The 21,948-nt window shown below is 33.8% G+C and overlaps 1 protein-coding gene across 2 annotated transcripts; it reads right to left on the bottom strand.

Moving 5' to 3' along the window:
• Window positions 1–761: 761 nt before the first annotated feature.
• On the bottom strand, window positions 762–19,447 carry LOC124885571 (nucleotide pyrophosphatase/phosphodiesterase-like). Of its 2 annotated transcripts, XM_047393503.1 has the most exons (12): window positions 18,998–19,447; window positions 16,986–17,077; window positions 10,060–10,135; window positions 9,613–9,735; window positions 9,086–9,178; window positions 8,654–8,783; window positions 2,686–2,767; window positions 2,459–2,591; window positions 2,132–2,337; window positions 1,915–2,040; window positions 1,490–1,799; window positions 762–1,374 (listed from the first exon to the last, which is right to left on the bottom strand). In XM_047393503.1, the coding sequence occupies exons 1-12, from the start codon at window positions 19,238–19,240 to the stop codon at window positions 1,069–1,071; spliced, it is 1,920 nt and encodes a 639-aa protein (XP_047249459.1). In that variant the 5' UTR covers window positions 19,241–19,447; the 3' UTR covers window positions 762–1,068. The 2 variants fall into 2 exon arrangements, with proteins under 2 accessions (XP_047249459.1, XP_047249460.1); XM_047393504.1 differs by lacking the exons at window positions 8,654–8,783; window positions 9,086–9,178; window positions 9,613–9,735; ... (1 more) ...; window positions 16,986–17,077; window positions 18,998–19,447 and adding an exon at window positions 6,957–7,459.
• Between the last annotated feature and the right edge of the window lie 2,501 nt (window positions 19,448–21,948).

The following is a 21,948-nucleotide window of genomic DNA, read 5'->3' as shown; positions in this document are numbered from 1 at the left end:
TACCTGTCATCGTTTAAGTTGCACACCCCTTAAAAAAGTATTAACTAATAAGTAATTTGACTAAATTATCCTTTTTTATTACTGCTAATTTTTATTTAATGTTTCGCTCTTTTTTTTTGTACTATATTAATTTTTATATTTATGACTAAGGATAAAGATGAAAACAAACAATTAATTATGTCTTAATTTTTTAAACTGATAGGTATTATGAAATATCTATTTTTAGAAAGAACGATAAGTATTAGGAACAGAGCAAGTATAATACCTAAACTTACATTTTCGAAACATAATCAATAATGTTAGTTTAATAAAATAAATTTCTAATATATATTTTTTTAAAGAAGGTGTCATGTCAACGAGAGTCACGTCAACCAGAACAGAAGGGGAAAGTAAAACGGAACTAAGGGAGTATATTATTGGTTGGTCGATGGAAAATGTATTTCCAAAGACATTAAGAACGGATAAATAACGTCTCCAAATTGGTAGTGTTCGGATAAAATTTAAATTCCAAATTGAACAATAATATCCCCAAGTTGCTTAAATAAGGCATATGGAGTTACAATAAACAAACAACATACACACTATAATCCTACAAGTAGGATAGGATACAAGTAAGATATGAGGAGGATTGTATACACACAATTTTACTCCTATTTTGTAAAAGTACAGAGGTTGTTTCTAATAGACCCTCGCTCGAGTAAAACAATAAGAGATGTGTAAATTGAAAAATCTTTTCACTTTTGGACAAGATAAATTCATAATTAGTTACCCCAATATGCCTCTCTTCGTTATTCCAAAATTAAGAAAAACTGATAGTTTACATCCACTTTAAAGGAGGCAACATAAAAGCCAAAATAACCATAATAAAAGGGGAAAAAAGACAAGATCTAAATACTACTAGCTCTAGAAAACTAGCTAGAACCAACTTGATGGTGCTCTTAAGCCCTCTACTGGATTTACTCTGCGCATATCCAGATCAGTCATGCCAGAATGCTTCAGGTACTGGTTGGTTAAACCCAAAAAGAAACAAGAACTTGAAGGTACATACACTTCAAGACACATTTGAGTTTAACTAGCCAAAGTAGTTGGTTCACAACCATCATGGACACAAGCTAAGACATCCTTATAGTCTCTTGAGATTGTAAAAGAATCATACACTTTGCCATCTCTGCTCTTCTTGTACTCAAAGAGAAGGGAAGATTGGTTAAATGCTGTAAGTTTGACAAATCCATAGTCATAATCTTTGAACACACTCCATGTGGTGTTAATGGTGGTGAATGTGTTCAAATGGCTTCCTCCTCCACCAACGACGACATGAATTGTCCCGTTCACTATGCCAGAGTAGTGTGATGTCTCCTTGTTCACACATTGATTCTGTCCATACAACAAATTGACAAACAATAACATGAATGGCTTTCAAGTATATATCTAAGTGAACTAACAGTATCCTTTCCACTATTGTTGCAAATTTTAGAAATATGATGTGTACCTGATAAATAGGGCAAACTCTTTCATAGTTATGGACGTGCCCAAAGAATGCCATATCAACCTTATACTTTTGCCAGAGCTTTTGCAAGTGCTCCCTTCCCATTGGCTCTTCAAACGAACCTTCCTTAGCGTACCAATCATTGGACGAGTAACCTAGAACACGATGAGCAGCGAAAATCAACCAAGGTTGTTTGTGTCTATTGGCTGACGCAAAGCATTGCTCGATGAACTTGTATTGCTCAGATCCCTCTCTCCAGTCATGCTCAGTGTCTCCTATACAGAAGTGGAACATGCCATAATCAGCTGCATACCTGTCAACAATATGCACATTTAATGTTAAAATCGATGAGGAAAAACAATGAAAAGTAACATTTAAGGATTTTAACATCACTTGCAATCTGAATATATATGACATGAATCACATACCAGAACTTAGCTCTATTTTCTGCAGGGACATAGTATAATGTTTCGGCTGGTACACCACATTCTCCACCTGAGTCCAGACCTGTGTATAAAGATCCACTATTTTCCCAAGTTCTTTCATGATTACCGCTGCAAACAAAATTTTCCACGCAGACAGTTAGAACAAGAACTCTGTGAAATGCAATATCAGTGACAGAGGAATTGGTGATGATGAGCAAACCTGGCAATCATGAAAGGTACTCTCGATGTTATTGGCTCCACCTGAGCTGTAAATTGGTCCCATTGTGAGATATATCCGTTTGCATAGGGGAGATCTCCAATAAGGAAAACCGCGTCAATGTTATCAAGATCCTTAATAAGGGTGTCAGTTGTCATAAGTGAACCAGGCTGATAATTAGCATATTCATTTGAACCATCGCGTTCTTGCTGAAAGAACAAAACGAATTAAAAGAACTGTTATGGGAAAACCACATTCTTCAACATTTAGAAATAAAGATATGATAATCTTGATATTGTGTTAGAACAACGGATAGTTTTAGTGGTTTACCTTCCCCATGTCTCCAAATATCACAATACGTTGCAATGACTCTTGCCCCGGAAAAGGAGGAGATTTAAATGAATATTTCTTGCTCCAAACAATTGAACCATTGTTTAACATGTGACCCAACTTGTATGTGTACCTGAAAATTCACAAAATAAGAGCTCAAAACGGGGTGTGACATGTCAGGATGAAATAACTCGCTCCTACGTAATCAAGCCACTAGAAAAACTTACACCATGTTTGGCCACAAATCTTTGAGGAAACTTGTATGTATGAATCCAGGATCGCGCCAGCCCACAGTTCTTGCAGGCGTTCCTACAAACAGGCTCATAACGTAATTCAGTATGAAAATGCAAAAATGAATGCATAATACTAAATCATTCAACAATTGTATTCTCTCCTACTCTTTTTTTTTTTACCCTCTGCTATTCTATCTTCAACTTTAATTACAATACACGTACCAGAAAAGCAGAGGAAAAAATAAGTCTGACGAAATCTTAACCTAAAGGGAGCAAAATAGCTGAAACAGAGAGAAAGGGGAGAGACAATTGAAAACCCATATGGGGATTTTTCATTGAACTGAATGAATATTAAACTGAATGAATATGAAAATATCTCTAGCCTATCAGTTATATAGAAACGGAATAAGGTGCATAGCTGCACAGCTGTCACCAGCTAATCTACCACTAAGCATCCTAAACCATCCAACTAACTAACTAACTAACTGCTGACATGGCACATAAATATCTTAGCAGCTAATCATCTAATAATCTCAACACCCCCCCTCAAGGTGGACGTGAGGAACTCACAGCCAGCTTGCCTAGGAGTGTGGAGTGTTTGATGCCTCTCAATGTCTTGGTGAAAATGTCAGTGAGCTGAGCATGAGTCGGAATATGATGTAAAGAAATTAATCCATCTTGAAGTTTGGTGCGGACAAAATGACAGTCGATCTCGATGTGTTTGGTACGCTCGTGGAAAACTGGATTCCGTGCAATGTGTAAAGCAACTTGACTATCACAATGTACAGGTATGGGCAGAGGGGCTGGTGTATCAAGTTCTTCAAGTAATCTAGTAAGCCACACCAGTTCACCTATGACTTTCCTCGAGGATCTATATTCTGCCTCTGCGGATGACAATGAAATAGTGGACGGTTTCTTCGATTTCCAGCTTATAGGGCTATCCCCAAGTAAGACAATATAACCACTGACTGACTTCCTTGACTCGGGACATGATGCCCAATCAGAATCGCAATAAGCATTCACTGTATAGACTGGTTGTTTAGACATGAAGATACCCAAATCGGGATTGCCCTTAAGGTACCTCAGAAAATGAAAAGCAGCTTTTAAATGAGTGTCCCTGGGTTGATGCATGTATTGGCTCAAGTGTTGGACGCTATAAGCAATGTCCAACCTTGTGCCAGTTAAGAAATTTAACTTCCCTACAAGCTTCCTGTACAACCCAGGGTCAGAGAGAAGAATACCCGTGTCAGCTCTCAACTTTATTGAAGGATTAAGAGGAGATGTCACAGAGGGCAATGGGAGAAGTTGAACTCTATAATCAAGTCTGCAGTGAACTTCCTCTGAGTGATCAACACACCATCAGATTCATATAAAACTTCCAATCCCAAAAAATAGTGAAGCTTGCCTAGGTCCTTGATCCGAAAAGTATGATGAAGAAAATCTTTCAAGGACTGAATTTCATCCAAATTAGTCCCTGTGATGATAACATCATCAACGTAAACAGCAACAAAGGTCATTAAAGAGCCTTCCTTTTTGTAAAAAAGTGAGTAGTCATACATGGAATGGTGATATCCTCTTGAGAATAGTGCATCATTCAACTTTGCGTACCATTAGACTAGCTTGCTTGAGCCCGTATAGGGATTTTTTCAGCTTACATGCTAAACCAGATCTATCTACTACTAAACCTGGTGGGATTTGCATATACACCTCCTCATGTAGGTCTCCATGTAGGAACGCATTATTCACATCAAGTTGAAAGATGTCCCACCCTCTTTTTACTGCAACACCAATTAAAGTCCTCACAGTTGTCATCTTCACAACAGGTGAAAAAGTCTCCGTATGGTCTATTCCAGCCTGTTGAGTGTACCCTTTTACAACCAACCTTGCCTTGAGTCTTTCCACACTATCATCAGCTTTGTGTTTTATTTTATACACCCACTTGCAACCTATAGCCTTCTTTCTATGTGGAAGAGGGACTAAATCCCAAGTGTCGTTAGCATGAAATGCTTCAAATCCCTGATTCATTGTTGTTTGCCAAGCAGGCAATCTTGCAGCCTCTTCATATGAGATAGGCTCACAATCAAGTGAAACAGCTTTGATCAAATGTTGACTAGCAGGATCCAAGGCATTAAGGGATATGTGATGAGTAGCAGAAAGATGGGAGCAGAAGTAAGAGCTGGGACTATGTGAGGTAGAATGGGAACTAGCAGTGTTACTAGTTGAGGTGATAGGAACAGAGTAAAGACTAGGAAGAGTACAAACATAGTCTTTCAGATAAGAGGGTAACTTGTGTAATCTAGATGGTCTATTTGGAGCAACTTCAAGAGTGGATAAGTGTGGAGTAGAGGGATCGTTGTTGATAGGTGTGGATGAAATATGTGTACTGGAGTTAGTATGATGAGATGTGTGACTCGGGGAAGTATCATCAGGCAAGGAAAATCCCAAATCACTATCAAGTACTGGTTCAGGTGACTCCTCATGACGACCGGAATGTAGTGACTCAATAGGGTTATCAAGATCGGTGTGAGTGGGTGGTGAGGAAGGAGATGTGTTAGAGGAGACATAGTCAAAAGGTTTGGGACAAGACCAACCAGTAGACACGACAGAAGGGCAATTAGACACAGGAAAAGAAGAAGAGTTACCAAAATCATAGTGCATGTCTCTAGGATCAGAAGATAGAACAAAAGGAAAAATATTTTCATAAACCAACACATCCCTTGAAACATATATCTTTCTAGTGGCTAGATTAAGAACCCTGTAACTTTTGGTTCCATAAGGGTATCCTACAAACACATGAGGAAGTGATCTAGGCTCAAATTTATCTTTGTGATTCTTGAGTGTGGTGGGATAGCAAAGGCAGCCAAAACTCCTAAGGTGGCAGTAAAGGGGTTTTTTCTTATATAATCGTTCATAAAGGGTGAGATTATGTATGGAAGAAGAGGGCAGTCTATTGATTATGTAGGTGGATGTAAGAATGCATTCACCCCAATATATGAGAGGCAATTTGGATTGGTAGAAGAGTGCTCTTGCTGTCTCAAGGAGGTATTTGTGTTTTCTATCCACCACATCATTTTGTTGTGTTGTGTAGGGACAAGTCTTTTGGTGTACAATTCCTTTGAGTCGGAAAAAATTTTTGGATTCATGATTGCAGAATTCCAAACCATTATCAGTTCTGATGATTTTAATGGTAGTATTAAATTGGTTTTCCACCATAGAAAAAAATATTTTGATAGTGTGTAAGGCATTGCTCTTGCAACTAAGTAGGTGTGTCCAAGTGCATTTACTATAGTCATCCACAAAGGTAATGAAATATCTGCATTTATCATGGGTTTCAACATTGTAAGGGCCCCAGAGGTCTACATGCAGTAACTGAAAAACTTGAGTAGAATTGGTAGTCTTTTGGGGAAATGGCAATCTGCTTTGTCTGGCCATGGGACATATATGACCAAAAAAAGGTTGTTTATGTGGAAAAGAGGCTGGTATAGAGGGGATACTCCTCATTTTAACAAAGGGCACATGTCCCAATCTGTGATGCCATAAGATATTTACATCCATTTCAGCAGGTAAAGATGCATTATTAACAAAAAAATCCCTTTCATTAAATGAAATAGAATCCTTTGTTACAAACTTACGACAAGTGGAGATGAGTTTACTACAAGGAAACACAGTAGAGGAAACACTAGGTGCAGACTTATTACAAGACACCACAAGGGAATTTGACACATCAGTAGAACAACTAGACTTAGTAATGAAAGAATTAGACACTTTATGTATATCCCCAGAACATGAATTAACAGTGGAATTTGACAAAGCAGCAGAAGAAGGATTAGATTTGGCTTGACTTGATTCTGAGTAGTGAAGATAAAGACTGCCTTTAGTGCTACCAATCTCCAGAGGCCTCTTCTGTGAAGGGCCCTGTAGAAAAAGGCATGAAAATCTGGTAAAGACTACAACACAATTGAGTTGAACTGTTAAATCAGCGATGGAAATCAAATTAAACTTGAAACAAGGAACAAATAAGACTTGCTTTAGAGTGATGGTTGGACTAAGAACAACATCACCAATTAGAGTCACCTTAACTTTGTAACCATTTGGTAAAGACACTAGGAAGGGATATATTAGTGATTTTGCATTAATGAGGATTTTTCTGTTGTGAGTCATGTGGTTTGTTGCTCCAGAAGCAAGGATCCAAGTATCAACATTCGATCTAGGCAATTCACTACATTGATTCCCATGTTCAACAGAAGTAGAGCAAGCAATAATACCTGCGAAGTTTACAGCTCCTCCATGTACATCGCCATTCAAAGTTGAAGTTTCATTTGTATTGGTACCAATCTGCAAACTACCCAATATCTTGACCAGTTGTCCATATTGTTCCTTGGTTAGATGTTGCATTGCTCTTCCATGTTCACTTGGTCCACATTCATTCTCTCCGGTGTCAAAACTTTCACCATATGCATTTGCTGCAAGTCGTTTTCCTTTGTTATTATTGTAATTGTTGTACCTAGGAGCCTGTGAAGGAGGAAAAGAAGGGCCCTGTGGGTATCCATGGATCTTGAAACATTTGTCTTTAGTGTGCCCGGGTCTCCTACAATGCTCACAAAATGGTCTAGGTCTGTTAGAATTGTATCCATCATTTCTATAGTCAGTACTTGAGTTACCACTGTAGTTTGTTCTGAAATTTCCAGTATTGATGTTGTTCTGATTGTGACTGTAATGTCCCTTCGAGTTACTGCCACTAGCTCTATTTGCGTACATAGATGCAGATTCCAAAAACTATTGGCTGCTTGGCCTAACTTCCCGTTGCTTCTCCTCTTGGATGAGTATGGAAAAAGCTTGTGCAACAGTGGGCAGTGGATTCATCATAAGCATACTCCCTCTCACTACGGTGTACACCTCATTTAGTCCCATTAGAAACAAAATCAACCTCCTATCTTGCTCAGCCTTTTGCATGCTCATCTTAGCCCCACATGTGCAATGACAGGTACATTCTGCATGTGTAGTCAGGGCACTGAACTCTTCCCACAACTTTTTCATCTTCGTGTAGTAACCAGTGATATCTAAGGCTCCCTGACTCAGGTCATTGATCTCTCTCTGCACCTGGTATAATTTCGCACTGTTTGTTTGATCATATCGATCTTCTAATTCCTGCCAGAGTTCTCTGGCATCGTTTACGAATTGTAAACTATCTCCCAAATCCTTCGTGAGCGAATTAAGGATCCATAAAGTTACCATATCATAACAGCACATCCATTGTTCGTAACTAGCGTCTTCTACAACAGGTTTCTTACATTTTCCAGTAACAAAACCAACTTTGTTCTTCACGGAAATTGCCTTAAGCACGCTTCATCTCCAGGACCTATATCCACTTCCATCAAACACCACCGGGACCAACGCAGATCGAGCACTTTCAGAGGGATGCATGTATAAAGGATTGTTTGAATCTGTAGTTTCCTTCCTTGAATTTACCTAACTTTCGGTGTTTTCATCCATAGATGGATAACTTTGAGCAAATCAAATCGAAATTTTCACTATAGAGGAGAGAAAATGGACGATGAACGGAGTAAATTGCACGAAAATAGGAATCTGCAAGCTAAATCAAACTACTACGAGCTGCAATTTGATCAATAATTGCAACCTATCTCTGATACCATGACGAAATCTTAACCTAAAGGGAGCAAAATAGCTGAAACAGAGAGAAGGGGGAGAGACAATTGAAAACCCATATGGGGATTTTTCATTGAACTGAATGAATATTAAACTGAATGAATATGAAAATATCTCTAGCCTATCAGTTATATAGAAACGGAAATAAGGTGCATAGCTGCACAGCTGTCACCAGCTAATCTACCACTAAGCATCCTAAACCATCCAACTAACTGCTGACATGGCACATAAATATCTTAGCAGCTAATCATCTAATAATCTCAACAAAGTCATTTTTTCATAGAAGTTTTCATACCACACATGCTGTTCCGATGAAATGTCAGTGTCCCGGCTGGGGAACGCTTTTGCTCTTGGCCCTTCCAACCCCATTCGACAAATGGAACAGCCTCGTCTATGTTGTAACCACTTGTCCAAGTGACCGTCATCTAGGAGAAATAAAAAAGACACAAGTTAATCTCATGACATGATACGAGCACTAGATTACTAGATGCTTAACAAGTAAACACGAATCTCCAACTTGTATGCAGTGACACAGCAGGAATTCTAACAAGGGGATTCGAATTAACGAATCAACTCCAATTTAAGGACTTGATGAATTGATCACCTCGACACACTACTACAATCAATATTGATATTGAACCCCACGTAACATATACAGGTTCATAAATCACAAATGTATCTTAAGGAAGAAGAGTTAATAAGTGCATAGCAAGAAAAAAGAACTTACAATATCCCATGACTTGCCAAGAGCAAGACGCGGATAAAGAGGCGCTTTCGGATTGGCATAGCCGACGAAATTTGAGATGCCTATCAACTTAGGCTGTAAAACACATGAATCAATTAGTCCATATCCAAGTCTCATCAAAGTTACAGTTTCAAAATATAGGACAAACATAAATCATAATGATCATTAGCATGAAGTATAACACATATCCTACAAAGCTCAAGTACTCTTGTATCGGGTTGATTTCTCGTATGGTCGCTCAACTAACAATTATTATCTCATGAAATACCTCTCTTGTTTACATTTTTTCCTCGACACTGAAAGTTTCTGAGATAATAACTATTAGCTAGTTAAGTGACAATGTGAGAAATCAACGCCTTCTGTATGTTGCTTGCACTCTTTGAATATGTTGACGGGTGCATATCGGATCTTCCAAAAGTAGTACATTTGACAAAAGGGTTCGAACGAGTTTATCAATAACCAAAAAGGAAAAAATAGAAATGTGTAGGGAAGCATCATAGTATAATTACATTCTCCAAACCACCAGAGAAGAAGGCAAAGGAGAAATCCCCACGCTGGTTGATTAGACGGAATTTAAGTGAAGTCCTCCCAGTCTTGGTGTAATTGGCATTCTGGTAATTTGCATATTTGAACTGTAACAAAAACAACACAAAAAAATCAAATGTACCTACATTAAAATTGAAAATTTTAAGTTAAATTGTTGCAAAATTTAGAAAGTTGTACAAATTAAAAAAAAAAAATGGAATTGAACAAACAAAATAGAGTGAAGTGTATATACCATCAATATAAATATTTATGTTATGTATTTTTCAACAAGCCACCTAAGGTAAAGATGACTTGATGGGGTAAGAATTTTTTATAGTGTCGATTTTTATTACTTAAATTCAACAAATATTGTTTTGTTACATAAAATGAAACAAATGGAACAAACACATATCAAATGAATTTAGAGATACCTTTAAGGGGGCAGTACACAAAAAAGGAGCTCCATATTTTTGTTCATCGATGGTAACCGGGGGACAATAGGATTCACTGCAATTGAAACATTTACTCGTTAGATTAACATATTAGGGTTTATTTGGATCACAAATTGTTTTTTTTTTTTTCAAAAAATAAAAATACTAAATTGTCTTTACTGTATGATATTAACGTATAATAACTTGGTTGTGTAATTATTAAAATAATAACTACATAACCTAGAGATTATTTAATTACAATCAATTACACCTTAATTTTATTATGAAATGGTATCTCAAACATATTACATACCCTTAATTAATTTGCTCCATTTCTCAAATAAGTACATAGTACTTTTTCCTTTTCAAAAATACGCGACGGTTTTACTAAATAATTAAGTCACGTGAAAAGTAAATATTTACTCTTGATTCTCCTGATCCTGATGGGTTGGTGAAAAGTGCCAAGTCCGTGAGAGATACTCCCAAATTGTTTAGCAAAATTAACCGAAAAAATTAATGATTAACATAAAAAAGTGAAAAATGAATTCTCTTATATAATAAGACGGAGTTTGAGCAGCTGTCGGTTGTCCTCCATTCAGTTCACTTCATAATTTTATTATATCATTCTTAATTAATTATTATATATTATTTATATATTAAAAAATTAATACTTGTTAGTTTAAAAAAAGAATGACCTACTTTCCTTTTTAATCCATTTCAAAAAGAATGACCCTTTTCCTTTTTTGACAACTTTTTGATTTTAACTTTCCACGTGATATATTTAAGACCACAAGATTGAAGGACATTTTGATACATTTGACATATCTTTAATTTAAAACCACAAGATTCAAGTTTTCTTTATTTTCTTACACTCCGTGTCAAGTAAAATTAGGTCATTCTTTTTTAAACAGAGGGAGAAATATCTAATTAAAAAAAATAAAACAAATATTTATGATATGTCTGCTTCAACCGCTTCAATCGTAATTTTACCACAGCGCTGCTAATTAAGTATTATAAGTTATCTAAGTATTAAAAATTAATATTAAAATATTATTATAAAGTCATCTAAGTATTAAAAAACTAATAATACTTAATGTTAAATTAACTTGACGTCTTATATGAGTCCCGCTTATTTTTTTTTCCATAAATTTTTTATAGTAATTTTACTATATCACTTCTAATTAACTATTATAAGTCATTTAAAACATCTCTGCTTCGCTGCTTCAGTCGCAATTTTTTCAATATCATCCCTAATTAATTATTATGGCCATCTAAGCATTGCATCACTTAAACTGAAATAGAAGAAAATATATTACAAATTATAATAATTAAAAAAATATTTAAAAAGTATAATTGACTATCAATGCGATAAAATTTTAGACAAAGAGAGAAATATATTATTTGGAAATTATATAAAAAGTATTATAAATTACAATAGTTAACAACTTAAATATCTATAAAAAAAATATCCGTTATATATTTCAAAAAAATACGTTAAAAAAAACTATAAATCATAATAATTAACAACTTAAAAAATTTAAAGGTCAATCTATCTACTTTGGCACAACTTCACTGGTCCTTTCTCTTGTCTTCATTTTTTTCATCCATTTTAATTTGTTTGTTTTATTTTTTTAATTTGATATATATTTCAAAAAATATAAAATAAATTCTGTAAATTACAATAATTAATAACTTAAAAAAATTAAAAGATTAAAATATTTGGATGACTCTCGAAATTATATTAGGGTCATTTAAATTGAAATAGAAAAAAATAATTATAAATCACAGTATTTAAAAACTTAAATTCGTTTAAAAATATAATTGACTATTGCCACAAAAGTTTGGACAAAAAGAGTAACATATATTATTTGAAAATTAATAAAAAGAATTATAAATTATAATATCTAACAGCTTAAAATATCTAAAAAAAATTAATCTGTTATATATTTAAAAAAGTGCAAAAAATACTATAGATCATAAAAATTAACTTAAAAATTTAAAAATATAAAATATTTGATTGACTTTCAAAATTAATCAGTGTCACTTAATTGGAATAGTTAAAAATATAATTACCTATCAATGACAAAAAAGTTTGGACAAAAAGCGTAACATGTATTATTTGAAAATCGAGAAAATGGTTAATTACCCCTCCAACCTTTAGTCAAAATCCCAACTACACACTCAACATTTACTAGAGTCCTATTACCCCCTAAACATTTTTTACTGTATTTTATACCTCTCCCATTGCTGACCTATCATGGGAGGTGAGAACACCCCCAATAGGCGTGAGTTGAAGAATTAACCTTTTAAAATTATTATTTTAAGTGTCAAGTGTCTAATACACGTCATTATTTTTAATTGTTAATTAATATTGTCTTCTACAATTAATAAAAAGCCCAACGGAATTCTTTATCTCCAAACGTCAAATCTCATCTCCAAACATGTTTGCGCGTATTGTGGCAATGCTGATCACTACAAAATGAATTCATCTTTCACCGTTTAAATTGAAGAAGTTGTTATAATGGCAGCTAGAAGGATTTCTAATTCACCATAATTGCAAAATCTGACTAGTTAAATACTAGATTTCTTCTCTTCGATCTACTCAACTGCAATATCACAATTTTATCAACATAATAAATGAATACGAAAAATTTTCATCTAATTTTCATCTGATTTCAAGCAAATCCTAAAGAGTCTCATCTAAAATCTGTAAAAAGGATTTTTAGATCTCTAAGGAACCAGTGATCTTGGTTTATCGTATCCAAAAGGTAGTAATTTCAACTTGGCTGGGTATTCTGATGCTGACTATGCATGATATTTGGTTGACAGGAAGAGCACTACAGGCGTGGTACACTTCCTTGGATCATGTTTAATTACCTAGTCTACCAAGAAGCAAAATTCAATAGCTTTATCTACTGCTGAAGCTGAATATGTTGCTGCAGGTTCTTGTTGTGGTCAATTATTATGGATTAAGCGACAACTTGTGGATTTTGGTATAGATGTTGGCTATGTTCCTATTTTTTGTGATAATACAAGTGTCATTAACATAGCCAAAAATCCTGTTCAACATAAACGAACTAAGCATATTTATATTAGACATCACTTTCTTAGAGATAATGTTGAAAAAGGTCATATATCAATTATGTTTTGTTCTTCTGAGGAACAAATTGCTGACATATTCACTAAGGTTTTGAGTAGGGAACACTTTAAAAAAAATAGGTTAGCCTTAGGGATGATTAAAATTGTATAAATCACCCTCAATGATTGACTAGAATAAGCTGTTTTTAAGTGATTGTTGATTAATTCAGTCTTACACATTTTTATTATGTGTCCTAATTCTAAGATTTCAGGGTAAATTGACTCAGCTATGTGTTGATTTTGCAGAAAAACTAGAGCATCAAGGCAATTTTGTCCGTTGTTTATTCAGAACTCAGGTATGATTATTGCTTTCCCATCATAGCATAAAGAGAAACAGGTTGTCTACATATTCCTTTCCGTTACAATTAAACCGCCAAAACCCAAAAGTCCTTCTCCTTCAGAAAGGATGCCAGATCTTTCCCATCAGAACTGAACCCCTTAATCATTACGTTTCTTCCACCACATACACTTCACATCACATTTCATCTTCCTTCTTTCCTTCTTAAATATGCTTATTCCTTCTACTTACTCTTCACGACTTCTTCAATCTCTGCGCAATCACAACAACCTCTTTAATAGTGTCTTCCTAATCTTCTTTCTCTATAGAATCTACTACCAGTCCCTCCACCATCATTATACTTCATCCAAAAATTACCTTACCCCCACTCATTCCACCCCCAATTTCTATTAAACTGTCCGACTTTGCAATGTTCAAGAACCTCCAGAACCCCTTTCCCAAATTTTTTCAAAATCCATTACCATCATCTGAACCCTCGCTACCACCTCCAATTCCTCTCTAGATTCTTGATCGAGATGACATTTCTATTGCTGACCTAATCCCTAGAAGGTCCAGATCCAAGCCTAAACGAAAACCCTCTTCCATCACCATCAATGTTGATGACGATACTACAGTAAAATCTTCCCCTGTTGTTCCTACTCCTCATACTCGGGGTAAAAAGCAATGGGAAGATGCTTTCTTGGAAGAGGCACTTAAAGCTAGTAAAAGGAAACGTGTAACTACTTCTGCTTCTCTATCTCCTTATGATTCCTCTGCTGATATTCTTCTTCATTCACAAAGAAAGAAAAGATAATCATTGCTAAAGTCCCAAAACCCTCCTTGCCTCGAAAATCATCCTTTCAACCCATTTCAAAGGCTTTCTATTCTTCAAAATCCATCTCTACTGTCAAAGCCTCCTTATCCTCCAAAGTTTCTTTAAAGTCCACTTCACATTCGAAGAAACAGGTAACAAACCTGTTCCTTCTGACTCATCTGACTCAGAATTTGAATTTCTCCCTGATACTCCCTCTGCACCTTCTACTAAGATTGATCTTGATCTTGACTTCAATATTGATGTTGATACTCCTGCTAACAAAGCTTCTCAGTCAACCCATGTTCTCCACTTTAAAAAACGTAAGTTGACTAGGGGTAGAGTTGTTACTAGTTTTTGGGGCCCTGAAATGGATATCTTGGTTTTTAAGTTGAGATCCCAGGGGTTGTCACACTTGTTTCTTCAAGGTGACCATCAACGTAAGTTTGGAAGGGATGACGTATATGAGTTTTACACAAATGGGGTTGCCATTGGTGAGATGTTCTCAACTACTGTTCATGGGATTACCATTAATCTCTATGTTGTTGACCTTGCTCAAATCTTGAGCATTCCTTCTGGGGGATGGGGTCATTATGTCAAGGTAACCTGGCTTTCTCTCTATAATCTTCCTTCTGCACTTGATATATCCCGAAAGTCTCTGGAAATCCTCATCTTGTCACTTATCATAGGGTCCTAAAACATGAGATGACACCTCTTCATCAGTTTTATTTTAATGTGGTTCACAAAATGATCCTTCATAGACAAGAGAGAAGAACAATTGCCAATTTTCTTGATCTTACTTTGATGGAACAGTTAGATACTCAAGTTCCAATAGATCTTTCCCGACTCATGATCAAGCACATGCAAAGGGTCTTGGTCCAAGATGTAAATAGTCATGCCTTGCCATATGAATTTTGGCTTGCATCTGTTTTTGAGGATTTTCATATACCAGTCAAAGTGTAGTCTCTGTAGACCACAAAGGATGTTATAGGACCTGTGAACCATACCATGTTACTTGCTGCTATGAGGAATGCTAACAATCCAGTGCAAAGATTGAGAAATGCACTGGCTGCAAAACAGGATGAGGTGGAGGTTGCTCAGGCTACATTGGAGGCTACTTAGGCTGCTCATGAGGATGATAAACGGGTCCTTGAAGTCAAATTGCTTCCCTCACAGCCACTTTGGAAAAGAAAAGAGCTGAGAATGCTGATTTTATTAGGAAGCTGACCTCTCTCTCCTCCTCATCCACTTAAACCCCTTCTTAGTGCCTTAGGCATATTTACCTTGCTGTCTCTTGGTCCATATTGTTTCTCTTTTTTGCTGTTACTGGGTCATGATAATTGTATCTTGTTTTATGAATGAAATGGACCTTTTTGCTTAATGTGTTCTGCTTCTATTTTTTCCATAATGCATTGTTATTCTCTTGCTTTGAGTTTTGATTGTTTTAGTGATAGCCCCAGTGGCCATGAATTATTAAACAATTATCACTTGTTGGAGCCATCTTTTCGATAATGCCAAAAAGAGGAAGAATAGATTATACAATACTTAAAACTCAATGATTAACCTGTTTCATTTTGTGATTCTCTATTTTAATCTTTTATCAAGTGTGTTAGGATTTTAAAAATGGATGCTGTGCTGCTAAGTTTATCATCATCAAAAAGGATGAATTTGTTAGGAAATGTGAAGTTTTGATGATTGACATATGAATGAAACATGTTGTGCAAGCTATTCCACACAAGTAAACAAATCACAGGCAAGACTACTGGTAAGATGACATTGCGTAAAAATAGAAGTGGATAAGTAACATGCTTTAACACTTATCACATTAGCTGAAGTAGATACAAAAGAGAGGATAAGTGCAACATCTAGAAGTTGAGTTGATCAAGAAGTCCTGCAAAGACTATAAGATAAAAGAGAAGAGTCATATTCAAGCAAGGAGAGAGAGAGACGACAACAAAAGGTGAGTGAAACTACCTGGGAGTCCTATTGAATATAGAAGAGTACATCAACTAAAGGACTCCATCAGGAGTTGGCTTAAATATAACAAATGACAATCAAGTGATTCACTCATGCACTGAAAAGATAGTCATCAATCAGCAAATCAGTTCTACAACTTAAAGAAGCCAGTGAAACAACCTAGTCCTTTACTTAGAGTCATAGACTTTGTGTAATAGGTTGGTTATTGAGTCAAATTGAGTTGTAATCTCTAGTCTCAATGAAGTATAAACTGAGTTAGGATTAACATCTTCAAGCTGGAGAACTCGAAAACTTGGAAACACTTATATTGGGAAGATTAGTGTTTTGTAGAAATAGGAGTTAGAAGTTTTATTTCCTAGTTTACAAGAAGTCTTGTTATTTGTTGATTGTTGAGGCTCAAGAGTTACAGTGAAGTTAGGGTTAAATCCTGTAGAGGTACAGGTCATGATTTTTTATACCTTTCTTGAGCCGGGTGTTTTCCACGTGAAAATATTATATTCAAGTTTTACTTCTGTGAACCACGTTAGCTTATTTGTTCCACTGATAGGCAACCAGTAGAGTAAAGTATTAAAATTGGTAGGTCACGCATTCTTAACACTTACTCCAATGTTTATCGGAAGTAGCATTATGCATTATTTGGAAGTTTTAAAATTATGTATATAATTATTTATTAATTTTCTTAAAAAAATAATAATAGGGCTTACAAAAAGGATAGAAACTTACTTGAACTTTGCGGGTGAAAAAACTCCAACCCAATCATCATTTGTAGGATTTGCATTCCGAAGGTTTATTGTAACCCATTCAACATCTTCACCCTATATATCATCAAAAATTCATATATTATAATTCCACTACACAAGAATAAATGATAAGAGGAAGAAAAATGAACAAAGCTATTATAGTTAAGTGAACTGAAGAAGTAAGAATACACATTGATTAATCGTACTTATACGATATATAATTATACATTCAGACGCATGTCATATATTTTTGAGGATTGTTTGATAGCTGATTACAGTTATGAAAGTATTAGTAATGTAGAGATTAGTTACGAGGAAATTTATGTACTATTATCTTATGCGAATATTAATTATGCAAGTTTTAGTTATTTATATATTATTTATTTACACGTTATATCTTTAATAAAAGAATACATAAATTCCCTCATAAGTTATCCACAAGGTTCTACATTGCAAATTAAACATCATAATAATTTTATACATGAATTACATGCCTTCCAACCAATTATATGTGATATTACTTCTGCAAAGATTTAGTATTGCATCTTGTTTTTTGGGGAGAGGAAGAGAAAATAAAGTAGACAAATTTTAGTTATTTATTCTTAAGGCAACATATTTAAATAATTTAGTGCAACGAGAAGAATGAATCAAATAAACTAACGGAGGGAAAGAATGATTTCCTTTTATCCTTTCTCGATATTTTCACCTTTATTTGTCCTTTTTATACCTTGTTGAAGAAAATATCATAGAGTTTTTTAATTTGTTTTTATAATTTCTTTAAAAAATACTTTCTTTATTTCAATTTATATAATAGTTAATATTTGATTGGACAAAAAATATAACGAAAAAAATATTTAAAACTTGTGATCAAAAACAGTTTATACACATTATAAAATAGTTGCCTAAGCCTTACTTAAATGACTTAAGGCCGTCAGTTTATATAAAAAGTAAGGCGGAACAGTATGCTGATCTCTGTTAATAAAATGTGAAAGAGAGGAGAAAAACCCATTGGGAGAAGAGTGACACATGTTTGTGAAAGTTTGCATGAAAAAATGGCTTTAGCAGAGAGATGAGTTTGGAAGTATAGAGTCTGTTATAGTTTTTTGGCTTTTTTCTTTGTTCTGTTTTTGTTATTTTCTCCAGGGATTTTTGATACTTGCTGCTCTTTTTTTCTTTTTGTCTATAAATTGATAATTGAATTATAAGTTTATAGAATTGAGATTTTAACTATTTTAAGCTATTAAATTCTAAATAAGTAATAATTTATACATATTTGATGAATTTCTTAAAATAAATACTCCCTAAATTTGTATACATAAATACTATAGTATTCACTTTATTTCATAAATTTGGAAAGGTCCTACAAACTTATTTTCCTCCTCAATTTTTGTAAATTCCAAATATGATATTCAATTAAATTGAAATATATTTGAAATCTATGATCAAGTATATTTGATTCCACTTATTTTAAGTGTGTTTAAAATTAAAATTCTAAATATTTTTGTAGTTTATAATTAGTTTAAAAAGTACTTCTAAGCACTTATTTTTAAATTAAAATAACAAAACCAAATCAATAGCCATAATTTAGAAATCTTAGCTCTTGACTTATAAATCATAATCTATAAGTCCATTCAAATAGGCTCTAAATCTTGAACATAATTAACGAATTTTTTGACTCCAACACTACTTTATAATCTACTCCCTCCATTTTATTTTATGTGTCGTCATTTGATCGAATACGAAGTTTAAGAAATAAGAGAAGACTTGGTAATGTTTACCAAATTAACCTTTATTAAAAAAGGTGCTCCTATCTTTTTTTTAATTAAGTGGGACCAATAAGGGTAAAAGTGTAATTGCATTTTTAAATAGTTATCAAATAAGGAAAGATAACGTTTTTCTTGGAACGAACAAAAAAGAAAATGATGACACGTAAAATGGGATGGAGAGTAATATTATTGAGAGGTGAACAAGAAGAGAGAAACAAGAAAACGTTACCTTGGAGCCAAGAAGATTAGATCCTGCAACATGAATGGATGCAGATTTAGTCAGAGCAAGAACGGTCTTGTGGATTTGAATTCCTGATAATGGTTGTTCCATTTGCTGAATATGATCAACACCATGTCCATGTTGTTTCCTAAGACGAATGTATTCTTCGTGAGCTAAAACATCATGAACACTATTCAAAGTGGTCAACACAAAAGCACCTAAAATGAACCAAAGTAACAATTGGTTCCTCATTGTTTTCGCCCCCTTTTTCTCTCTTTCTTTGTTTTGAGGGTGAGGTAGGATTTGGTGCGTAAATGTTCAGATTTTATAGACATGTACGAAAAAGAGAGAGAGAATGATTAAAAAACTTTTGTACTATTTATGTATTTTAATATGTTGAAAGAGAGTTTGGCATAATTGGAAGATTGGTTATTATGTGATCAACATGATTAAAGAATGTTGTCAAAGTGAATGGTAATGCCACACACACACAAAAAGGGATTCATAGAATAAAATAATCTATTGGAGAAATATAGTAGGGTAAAACTACATTTGGTATAAATTTTTGTGGTTTGGTTTTTTTTCGAATCTTGTAGATAGCGAACAGGTTTAGTGCACCAAGTTACCCTTATTTTTTATGTTGTACACTTAACGTGGAATTACATTAAGAATGCCATTATTTTTATTATATTGTTGCTCAATAATAATGTCAGAATTTGAAGATTATAGATTTGAGATTTAATTATTATAAATTATTGGATTCTAAATGAGTCATAATTGCTGAATTTCTTAAAATGAATACTTCCTAAATTTAGACGAGAACTGATGGGTTCACGCAAATCCGTAATCCCTATTTTAGCTCCATGTATCCCTTATACGCCTGATTTTCTAAGATTTCAAAGTCTATTTGGTTTTATGGCAAGCTGATCTTGCTTTCCTTTTCCTTTTTTTAATTTTTTTTAAAGAGCTGATTGTTTTAGAAAGTTGAAATTTTTGGTTAAATTTTAGCAAAAAGAAGTGTTTTTAAGCAGTGCGAAAACTATTTTCCAAATACTAAAGATATAACTTTTTTAGAAAGATTTTCAAAATCTTGATCAAGTACAAATTGTTGCTTTAATATTGATGAAAAGTATTAATTAATTATTCAAATACAAAATGTTGCTCTTAAAAAAATACTTTTAATAAAAAAAATATTCTTTTTAATAAATGAATTTTAAAAGCTGGATCGAATAGTCTATAATTCTTACTGTAAACTTTACAGCTATTGAATTTGAATATAGATAATGCCGGTCGCAGCTATAAGCCTATAAGCAGCCCAACTTGTCCACAGCACATTCCCAAAAGTTTACTGTTATATACGTTTATTTAATATATTGAGGATTGCATAATTGTACTCCATTATATTATTCAAGTTGATATAATATACTCATTATCTTATAAACTTGTCTGTAGAAAAATTAAAGGGAAAAAAAATTGAAGGGTGTAGAGAATGGACTAGTTTGTGACAAAAGCTAGATATTAGGGTTTTTAACGATTTTTTTACTAAGTTTATGTTTTATTTTTTTCTAGAAGAAAAATAAAAGTAATACCATAATAACTTTTAATTTTTCTGAAAAAAAAAATATAATTCTTTTCCACATTTGATTAACCTTTTTCTTGAAGGAAAGATTTTGAAACTTTATAAATAGAAGACCCCTTTTAATATCATAACATGATAGCATCCATAATGTAGTCCTTAAAGAGTTCTGTTTATGTGGATATTTTCCCTCATAGTTTTTTTTTTATATTTTTATTTAGTTTTTAATATGTAGGTCGATTGACCAAATCATATCAATAATATTATTTTTTTTAGTTTAATTTTGTGTCAACTGAATTATTATCATATTAGTTTGCAAAGTTTAAGCTTCCGCATGACGTCCTCTCGATTTTGAATCCGAGAAGTGGTATCAGAGCCTACAGTTCAAAGATCCAGTGGTTAGGTAAAACGAGGTTGAAGACAAGTCTAAGGCGGTTCTAATCAATTTGCAATCAATTGGATGATAATGAAATTTTTGTCCACCAACACGTGGAGAAGAAGTTTAGAGCATATTTTCAACACTCCTGCTGCTGCATCTTTAAAAATAAAAATAAGATATTGTTTAAACCATTTTTAATCCATAATATTGTAAACTTTATTTTAAACCATGACAAGTAGCAGTTATGAAGATTATATCAAGAACGAAGTTGATGCATGTGATGTAAAAAGGTGGATCAAGTGAAGAAAATCAAGCCAAAAAGGGGAGATTTGTTAGGGGGTTTTCCCTGATTTTTTTACCAAGTTTACGTTTTACTTTTTCTTAGAAGGAAAATAAAAGTAATACTATAATTTCTTTTAATTTTTCTGAAAAGAAAATATAATTCTTTTTCATATTCAGTCAACCTCGGAGGAAAGGTTTTGAAACTTTATAACTAGAAGACCCCTTTATCATATCATAACATAGCTAGTAGCATCCACAATATAGTCCTTAAAGAGTCCTATTTATGGGGAGATTTTCTCTCATAATTTTTTTATATTTTTATTTAATTTTTAAATTGTAGGCCGATTGGCCAAACCATATCAATAATATTATTTTTTTTTTAGTTTAATTTTGTGTCATCTGAATTATCATCATATTAGTTTGCAAACTTTAAACTTCCGCATGACGCCCTATTGATTTCGAACCCAATAAGATAGTGTATCCTGTGCTTTGCATGAGCTAGTATTTTCTTCTTTTTTGGTTTGTTTTTAATGGCTATAGAGGATTTCAATAGGGAAAATGTACACCGAAAAAGTATTGAGGAGAAGTAATAAGTCAGGATACGATGTAGCTTCAGCTTACTGATGACATGACTTAGACAAAAAATTATTCAGACCACACGAATTAGGGTAGGGGATTAGTTAGATTGTTGGTCATTGTCTCTCTTATTATTTGGTATTATTA

The sequence above is a fragment of the Capsicum annuum genome, chromosome 7, assembly GCF_002878395.1.
Source record: "Capsicum annuum cultivar UCD-10X-F1 chromosome 7, UCD10Xv1.1, whole genome shotgun sequence".
Lineage (NCBI taxonomy): Eukaryota > Viridiplantae > Streptophyta > Magnoliopsida > Solanales > Solanaceae > Capsicum > Capsicum annuum.
The sequence above is the reverse complement of the archived record's forward strand: the minus strand, read 5'-3'. Positions and strand labels throughout refer to the sequence as shown.